A 9797-nucleotide genomic window follows, 5' to 3' on the forward strand; every position below is an offset into this window, starting at 1 on the left:
AAGAACTATTGGGCACATTGGGACCAGTTGAAGCTTGAAGATGGTATTCTTGTCCGGAGATGAGAATGTGACGACCTGGGAAACGATCATACTGAGAAAGTTACGGGAAGTTGTTCTGCGTCAATCGCATGATACTTTAACAGGAGGACATCTTAGAGTTAATAAGACATTGAGTCACATACGACAGAGATTTTACTGGATAGGTATGATGCAAGATGTGGAAGAATGGTGCAGAACATGCAGTACATGTTGTGCTAAAAGGGGACCCAAGCATAAGGGACGTGCTACAATGAAGTTATATCAAGTTGGCACACCAATGGAAGGAGTAGCCGTTGACATTGCTGGTCCTTTGCTTCAAACTCGTGCTGGAAACAAGTACATTTGTGTGGTGATGGATTATTTCACCAAGTGGCCTGAGGCATATGCAATACCAAATCAGGAAGCTACAACTGTAGCTTCGGGTATTAATGATTTCTTCAGGTTTGATATGCCATACGAACTGCATTGTGATCAAGGCCGTAACTTTGAATCACCATGAATGCTGCAAGTTGTTTGGCATATGAAAAACCAGAACAATGCCTCTTCACCCACAGTCTGATTGGATGGTAGAAAAGTACAATTGGACACTGGGACAGAAATTGGCAAAGTTTTGTAACAGCCACCAAGATGACTGGGATGTCTTATTCCCTCCACTGTTGATGGCCTATAGGACAGCAGAGCATGAAGCCACTGGATACACTCCAGCAAAGTTGATGTTTGGCAGGGAACTTCGGTTGCCAGTGGATCTGTTAACAGGACGCCCATCTTACGAAGAGTTGCCTGAAAATGTGTTAGAATTCCATAAGAGATCTACTGAAGTCAGCTTTGTACCAGGAGACAAGGTGTGGTTGTATAATCCCAGGAAAACCAAAGGGAAGTCTCCTAAGTTGTCATCTCCATGGGAAGGCCCATATGATATAGTGGATCATCTCTCAGACATGACTTTCCGTATAAAATGTGGTCGGCGAGGTAAGCCAAAGGTGGTGCATGCCAACAGGCTTTGGCGTTATCACGGTCCAGGACATTTCAGTTGGAACGAAGTGAACAATGGAACAAATGATGCTGCTGAAGATATGTCACCTGAAAAAGCCACTGTCAAAGAAGAAACTTTACCCGGTTTTGAGAAGGGAAACAGTGAAGCCCTTGATGAAGTTACTACCACTGATGTGACTGTTACCAATAACAGGACATTTCCTGATGGAGTAGATGAACCTCACGTGAAGCAGAAGCCAACAAAACTAGTACGGAAGAAGATATGTCCCGTAAAATGAAGAGACTTTGTTGAATTTTAATTTTGTGTTTGTAAATTCTGTACATTTAATTAAGTTATTGTTAATTATCTGTTGGTTTAATGTAAGTAGCTATTGTTCGGGATGAATAATACTAAGGAAGGGGCAGTGTTACGACAGCATAAGTCGCGTGAAGCTTGGAGCATGCGCTGGAGTTCTAGAAAGATCGTGACTGTTCCTTGGAACTCTAGACTTATCTAGGCATGCTATGTTCTTGTATATATGCTGGCAAATAAAGTGACGGCAGAGAGATAATTGCAGACAGAGAGATATAGAGACAGATAATCAAGTCAAGCCGTAAGTAAAGTGCGTGAATCGTTGTGAATTATAGTTTGTGTTAAGTTAAAGTGACTGTGGAAATTAAGTGTATTGCAAAGTTGTATTGAGAACTAATTTTATTTAAGAAAGGACTTTTATCGCTGAGATTTTTGGGAAAGAATTTCTACGGAAAATTAAACAACGACCAGAGACATAACAGGTTCAACATAAGCATGGCAAATTTCTTTGTCGATGTCGCAGTACAGTTTACTTTGCAATTAATTTGTTAGAAACAAACACTTTTCCTGAAAAGTCACGAAGCAAATAACCTTTGAGCGAAAATACTTTTAAAGAAAAGTTCATTGGAAAAAACCTGCATGCAAAACTAAACAAATGACCACACCACAGTAATTCACTTGTACTTGGTGTGACACATCAGACAATATCATCCATAGTGGATACCATACAAAGTCTATTTTCCTTCCAGTAAAAGTTTATGTGGTATGTAAAGATATTTTCAAAATTTTACAAATATCTTAAATATAAAAGTATGTAAATGTGTTTTTGCAAAAAAAACTTTTAAAATCTTATTGTGCCTAATTTGTATCAGTTACCTGCTGTTAAAGATAGGTCAATCAAAAAATAAAACTCAGCCTAGATTAAAACTTGTCTCTGTCTTTATTTTTAGATTCATCATTCACCTTATAACATGGTTTGCCTAGTGACTGCTCCTGTGAAATTAAGTGTTTTATTGGATTCCCTCCTCCCCCATCTAATTTCATACTGACAGAATTCTTGAAAACGCTATATCTTTCTTTTCAGTATTATGTATTTTTATTGCACTTTTAATGTTTATTGTGTTAAGGGAAAAAAAAAATGGGAGCACATTGACCTATTCTTTGTTACAAACAAGTTTTTATTTCACTCATTTAATGGACAGTACTCCAGCTAATGTTCATATATTCCAATAATTTTTCTTCTCTTTAATGCATATCGGAATTCAAGGCTCCCATAAGGCTGGACATGGTAAGCAAGTACACGTTTTATAGAAGGAAGCACTAAAAGTAAATAGTATAATGAAGCTTGTTAAGATAATCTGCACTTTGTAAAGAATGAAAGTTTAACATACAGTGTCAAGCTGTTCGTACATGTTTAATTAAAATGTACTTAATGAATGATGAAGTATTTTTATAAAGTCACTGAAGTGCCTACGAATAATAAAAACACGTATCACTCAAAAAGAAAAGTGATCAACATTTTAAGATATTTCTTTTTTGTTAAGTGTCTATGTACATTTGATGTAGTACTCTTTTTTTTTCCTTAGTAGGAAAGTATTTTAATAGAAAACTTTACATTATGCTTTACAAGCCTTAAGAACACTTTTTTGTTTATAGTTTCTTTACTGGTCTAAAGTTTGGCTTATGCATAAACTTCAGGTTTGTGTCGTCAGATAGGAAATGAAACCTTTTGTGTTTCCAGGAATTCATGAAGTCAACAGTGGATCTGGCAGACTTATTGGGCTTGCATTTTGTTATGACAAAGATAGCTGGAAAAGGTGAGACTAAGTTCCTTGTTGCAGGACTTGGCTGGGCTACAGCTGAACTTGTTGTTACAAGGTTTCTTCCCCTTTGGGTTGGAGCTCGAGGAATTGAGTTTGACTGGAAGTACCTTCAGATGAGTTTTGACTCTAACATCAGTTTGGTAAAGAAAATCTTTTATCTTACACATATATTTAACAATAGTATTGTGCATGAAAACCAATGTCAAGGATTTAATGATTTTGAAAACTTAAAAGAATACAATCCCTTCTCCAATAATGTTATTAATGTAAATTTAATAAAGTATTTCATTTGTTGATTAACATGGTTACCATCGATTTTAAAGACTTGTTATGTGAAGATTCTTACATGATGTATCTTAAGTTGTTTATAGATTTATTAAAAAAAAGTATTGTAGCCCTTTAGCATTTCAAACACTTACAATCTTCAAATTTTGTTTTCTCTCATGCTGTAGTTGTAAAGCCAAGTTTACTGGAATGTTTAAATATGATTTTTGCACCAGCAATATCAATTGTTTGGGGTATTTTTATGTTCATTAATGTTATAATTTAATATTCTTTTTTTTTTACTTTTCTTCATCCTACCTAAAATAGTATTAAACTTTTAACCTAATTATTATTATCTGTTTGATGTCAAATGCATATGATGGTCCAAGTAGATAATAAACTAATTTTGTTTCTGCATATGTTAGGCTGAAACTTATGAAGGTTGGAATTACATGAGATACAGATTTTTTGGGTTATGTGGCAACTGAAGTCAAACAAATCATGCGAAATAAAAACCTAAAACATTTATACAAAGAAAGATGCATGGAGTTGCAAGTGATGCTGTCATAGTGTGTAATACTGAATGCATAATTTGTTTTGTATAATATTTTATAAAGTATTTTTTGTAGTTACTTTTCACATGACATGTTTTTTTCATATTAATAAAAAATTCTTGTAGGCTTTAAGTTATTACCATAACTTTTTTATAACCTTTTTGGTGAATTTTATAAGCAATTCTCCTTGTTGTAAACTTGTTAATATATATTACAGGTGCATCATATTGCAACTGCTACATTGGTGTGGTTGTGGACTCGTCATGACTTACGTAAAACTCATCTTCCTGTTGTCACATTACTTCTTGCACTAAGCTGTTACAGACCACTTATTGTTGAGTAAGCACATTCTTTAACTTCTATAATATCTGAAACTTTCTGTTTGTACAAATGAAAATAATCTTTGTGATGTAAAACATATAAAGGTGTTGTAGCATGTTTTAATGTGTGATGTAATTACCACTTCTTATGTATAACTGATTTAAATTTTTCAGTCCAAAATATGTTGTAGGAAACAAAGATAATTATGTAACCTGATTAATAAGAATGGTTGTATATAGAATAGAAAATTAAGATCTTTCATTAAAAATGGATGATGTGATTGAAAAGAGAGATTACAATAATTACACAGCTGATATTATTTGTGATGTGGAATAACTGCTTCCTATTTCTGAGAGAGAGCAATTCACCATAAATTATTTAAAGTAGGTATTTTTTGTTTTTCAGGTTGTTTGTGCATACATTTGGAGTTGGTTCTTGGATTATTCTACTCATCAAAGCATCTGGAGCAGTGTCAATGGGCCTGATTTCATTACATATTTACCTCAGTTTAGCACAGTCTCTCAATTCTTACTGACCATTAGCCTTAGTAAGTGATAGTGGTAATAAAAAAAATTAAGGATTTTAATGTTATTGTGAACAAAATTACTAGCCTGTAATTTTTTTTTTTACAGTTGCTGTTTCAAGTTATCAGATAACTAATTTTATTAATGAGTGGAAAAAGAAGTGGTTGAGTAAAAGAAAAACAAATTAGGCCATTAACACAGTCTATAATCTTCAATAAATGGAAAATATAAAGGGGTGAGGAGGAAATACTTTAATACCTTTTGTTTATAATAATATCAATTTAACATTGTTTGGTTTCAGTGTAAAGGTTTTTTTCTCAATGCTTGATGAAGTTAATTTTGTTTTATGAGGGAACTTCATAATAGTGGAATAAATACATCAGGGTAATAAATTATCCCTATTTGAGATGACATGAATTTTTTTCTTTAATTAAGAGACTGGTTTTAATAAAACAATTTGGATATTTCACTAATCACTGTAGGAATATGTATGTTGTAAAAGTAGCCATGTTTCATTATGTTATAAGTTGTGATTCACTCCAGGACCAAAAAGATGAACTTTTGCAGCCTTTCTCTTTTAGTACATAGCTTACTGACTGTGGTGGGAAGTTAAGTCTTAATGAAAATGTGGTTAATGTTCTTTTTAAGTCGTTTATTTTGTACTTTGAAACACTATATACATATATATAACTTTAAAAATTCAGATAAAATAATCTTTATCAGCCTAGCAGTTTGCAAGATGCAATTTTCTACATAAAATTTATGTATAATGGAACATACTGAACTTCCATACAGTGATTTGATTTTCAAATTACTAAAAAATTAAAATTAGATACTTATTAATTTTGAGAAAGCACATATTTATTGCTAAAACAAATATTTCTTAGTTTGATATGTTTGTAAATAATGTGTTCATTCGTCTTATGAAACTGAATCTGTTTTGATTAAATCTACTGTTTTTTAAAATAATTTGTAGTGGAAAAATATACTAGATATCTTGTACATTATTTGACTGAGCAAACCAGAGGAACCAATAAAATTGAGACATTAAGATATTATAAGTAGATCTAGTTCTTGTATGATTGGTTGTTAATTAGAAATAACCTGTTACATACCTTCCATTACTTAAGCAGGCACAAGTCACCTTAATTTCATACTGTATATTGTATAAGAAATACATTACCCAGAAACCACATTAAAAAATCAATACATGAGCACAAATTTTATTCTACACATTATTTTACAAAAACTATTGCCAATTATTTCAAATAAAATAAATCTTATGTGGGTATCATTCATACAAACTTTGGCATCTCAGATTATAAGTTCACTGTATGTCATATGATATACAAGTTTTACTAAGTACATGTTAGTGATCAAAACAATTTAATTTTGCTATAAACTTTTAAAGAGTAACTACAATTATCACAGGAATTGATGCTTTTTATTTTATATATACCAACTTATCAAACCCTATAGAAAAAATGTGATTTTACATATAGGAACAAAAAATACTTCTGTATTTTATTAGGAGAAAAACATTATTTTTCTTAAGATAAACATTGAAATTTGACAAAAATACTTGAGGATTAGTAAAATGTAGTTTTTTACTTCACAATCAAATAGATTTTTCTTAATCTTACCCTACATTATATACAGAAAGATTTTTAATTACATGAACTTTATTGTTTTAAGTTTACTTGTATCAAAGAATATCATGTATTTCTCACCAGGCCAACTTTTACATATATTTTAATTCTAGCAACATCAATGAAACATACACTTTCAAAATGGTAACTTATGCCTGCCATTTGCACATAATTATCTGGCAATACTCTACCTTTTCAAAGAAAGTACAAAAAAAATAATACATTTTTCAAACATTCAATAGCCTTGAGCATTACAAAGGGAAAGATTTTTCAAGATTTTACTCTCCCAAGAACTAAGAGTTCACTGATTGGCCTGTCTAGAGAAGTACCTATCTCTTACTACATACAAATTAAGCACATAAAGAGACTATTATTAACACATGTAACACTAAACCTTTAATATTTCAAGACTGTGAACACTGAATGGCTTGTGGAGCATCTGTATCTTCATCATCACTTTCTGCATCACTGCTATGGGGACTCGACTCCTCAGCTTCCTGCCCCTCCATTCGCTCCTGTAAGAGAGTAGCTTCACATTGATTCTACAAAGCGTGTTTAACATATACTGTGATCTAGATATCTGTGTATATACATACATACATATATATATTCTCTGACCATAACCTTTTAACAGATGTTTCAAAAATTAATGCATTAATAACTCTACAAGACTTGGCTGTGTGAAACAAAACTACTGGAAGAAACAGTTTAAAACTTCAGAATTACCTTCTGCAAATAAAATATATGTGAAATTTGTTTACAATTGCAGCTTTGAAATTTCAAAACGATTTCATAATGATTAGAGCTTGGTAATAATGGTATTTACTGATCAATGGGCTCACTGTAGATTAAGTGTTCCTGAAAACCATGGAAAACCAAGAGTTAGCAAGATGCTGTCAGCCAGTTGAGTTCTTTATAGTCAGCAATTCAAAATTAGCGAGATTGGCAGATAGACTTAGTAACTTTGCCATAACAAAGACAGAATGAGCAAACTTATTGGCAACGAAAATTGAACCTGAGACCCTAAGAGTCCATGCTGGCTCAAAGCTGAATAAACTTAAAACACTAAAATTGCTTTCAATATCTGCAGTGGGCAGAGTACAGATAGCCCATTTTGCAGCTTTGCACTTAACAACAAACACAATGACAATATTTTGATTACTTTCCCTAATTTCAGTTAGTTAATTATTTCATGAGAATAGATTAATCAACTGTTGGAATAATCACAAACAGTATAGTCAGAAAAACAAAACTACTATCAGTTGATTATTCTCTTGACATTAATCAACTGTAATTTTGATTGATAATTAGTTTACATGACTTTGATCTGTGTGATCACTGCTTATAGATAATTGATTAAATTGCCCACTCTATAGTGATATGTTTTTAGAAAGAAAACTGCATACCTTTGTTGTAGATGTTTATTACTTTTTATGACTTACTAATCTATTAAAACTTTTCTATAATATTTTTATTTTATAAAACAGCACATACAGTTCCACTTTGTTTACGATTACTGGTGTACAATAAAAATAACTTTTTTACATATCCAAAGTTTGGGTAAACACATTTTTTTGAATTGTTAATCAGAAGATTTCATTAAATATAAGTAATAAGCTTACACCCATTTTATATTATTATTACTTAGTTTTACATTTTCAGTGATTTTCTTCATCCACTCAAGCAGTTACTTAGGCTAATAAGGCCTAACACAGCTCTTGCTGGAGAAACAAATCTTGGTATGTTCAAATGCACAAATCATATTGAATAATAAAAAAAAAATCAGGACCATAAGTGGTTCACAAACATTTTCTTCTAGCAACACACACACATACTTGAAAACAGGATCTACACATTGAACAAATTTATTTTTTTCATAAAATTGATTATTAATATGATATTTCTATGACAATGTCATAACTACACAAAGAAACATTTATTGACTAATACAGCGTTTGCCACATACTCATCTAATGTTTTGAAGACTGTTATGCATTCTAATTATTAAACCATAGCAGATATTTAAAAAATAAATCCTGAAATACAACAAAAATACTTTTTAAAAGCATCCTTTAACTATTGTCACAAAGTAATCAAAATAAAGCATTCGTGATCAAAAATTTGTTCATTCACACTAACAATCAATACACATTAATAAAATTATATGAAGTTTAATAAAAGATAATTATGGTCAAAAGCTATAAACGTGGAATACGCCAAAAGAAATTAGTATGATACAATTTACAAGTTTTTTTGATAGAGCCAGTTATTTTTCAAAAAATGAAAGTAAACTTTATTTTCTCAATGCTGCAAGAGGCATTTTTTGTTTGTTCTACTTATACGTAGATATTCCTGTCAACCACTATATGAAATTACAACAAAACATAGTTAAGAAATACACCATTGTTATGTCAAAAAAACACCAGCAACAGAAAGTGCTTTTAAAAACAGTTAGGATTAATAGGTTGTAGACACTTATCTCTTATATCATTGACTAGTTTTATATCATTAATTATTGGTAGGTTTGCATGCACGTAAATGACATGGGTTCACAAATGATTTAGTACATTAAGACAAGATGAATAACAAATTGGGAATTTAAAAACCTGCAAATAGGGATTATAAAAAAAGTAAGCAAACAAGGCTTTAATTCTATGTAACAACATGGGAGCCAAAATTGGGGTTTGTAGTTTGAATAAATAATGTCTACAGCATCTCCAGCTTTGCTTGCTTACTTTTTTACAATCACTATTTACAGGTTTTTAAATTCCAAATTTTTTATTTATCTTGTTTGTTGGCTATTTTTATGCTCAACTATGGAGAAAGTATTTCTTTATATGATAGCTAACTTTATATAGTGTAATGATAATAAACAGTTAGTAGTGATAAGATTTATTTTTTTACTCCTTACTTCATACAAAAAATAGGGTTTTACTCCATAAAGACATCAATTGTATAGAGCGTACAAAGCACTGAGTATCTACAAATTACAGTCATATAATGTTCATCTATTATTGGTTGGTAATTCCTCTTTCACCCTCTTCTTAAGTTTTTTAACTCTTTTTAAGCACAGGCTTGGTCCCTGGGACTGACCTTGTAACCATTTTGCATTTGTTAAAATTTTCATGCTATAACTTTTGCATTAGTAAGCGAATGTTAACGAAATTTGGCAGATTATCAGTAAATATTACAATTCTTTCATACTTAAAATGTCAGTTTTTTTTTATTAAGTCTTAAGGTTTGTAAAGCAATGTTTTTCTCGTCTTTTTTTTTTTCTTTTTGCATTTTTCCTATCTATCATGCAAATTAATGTTCATTTTAAGATTAAAAATACTTTT

At 31.3% G+C, this 9797-nt stretch overlaps 2 protein-coding genes across 5 annotated transcripts in view; one reads left to right on the forward strand and one right to left on the reverse strand.

The window, feature by feature from the left end:
- The window catches only part of LOC106467483 (transmembrane protein 147-like), a 38029-nt gene that overhangs the window by 18393 nt on the left and 9839 nt on the right, over positions 1-9797 (forward strand). The window contains exons 3-6 of one of the 3 annotated variants that reach the window (XM_022395681.1): positions 2592-2612; positions 3066-3287; positions 4183-4304; positions 4692-4833. In XM_022395681.1, the coding sequence (XP_022251389.1) occupies positions 2592-2612; positions 3066-3287; positions 4183-4304; positions 4692-4821 (495 nt within the window). In that variant the 3' untranslated portion in view covers positions 4822-4833. Of the gene's footprint in view, positions 1-2591; positions 2613-3065; positions 3288-4182; positions 4305-4691; positions 5881-9797 lie in introns of those variants that run through there. The other 2 variants (XM_022395680.1, XM_013927841.2) reach the window with 2 other exon arrangements.
- LOC106467481 (DDB1- and CUL4-associated factor 8-like) overlaps positions 6018-9797 on the reverse strand; it is a 65185-nt gene continuing 61405 nt past the window's right edge. For both annotated transcript variants that reach the window (XM_013927840.2, XM_022395679.1), the window contains exon 12: positions 6018-6974. In XM_013927840.2, the coding sequence (XP_013783294.1) occupies positions 6864-6974 (111 nt within the window). In that variant the 3' untranslated portion in view covers positions 6018-6863. The remainder of the gene's footprint in view (positions 6975-9797) is intronic.

Source organism: Limulus polyphemus, unplaced genomic scaffold (genome assembly GCF_000517525.1).
Source record: "Limulus polyphemus unplaced genomic scaffold, Limulus_polyphemus-2.1.2 Scaffold2629, whole genome shotgun sequence".
In the NCBI taxonomy this organism is placed as follows: Eukaryota; Metazoa; Arthropoda; class Merostomata; order Xiphosura; family Limulidae; genus Limulus; species Limulus polyphemus.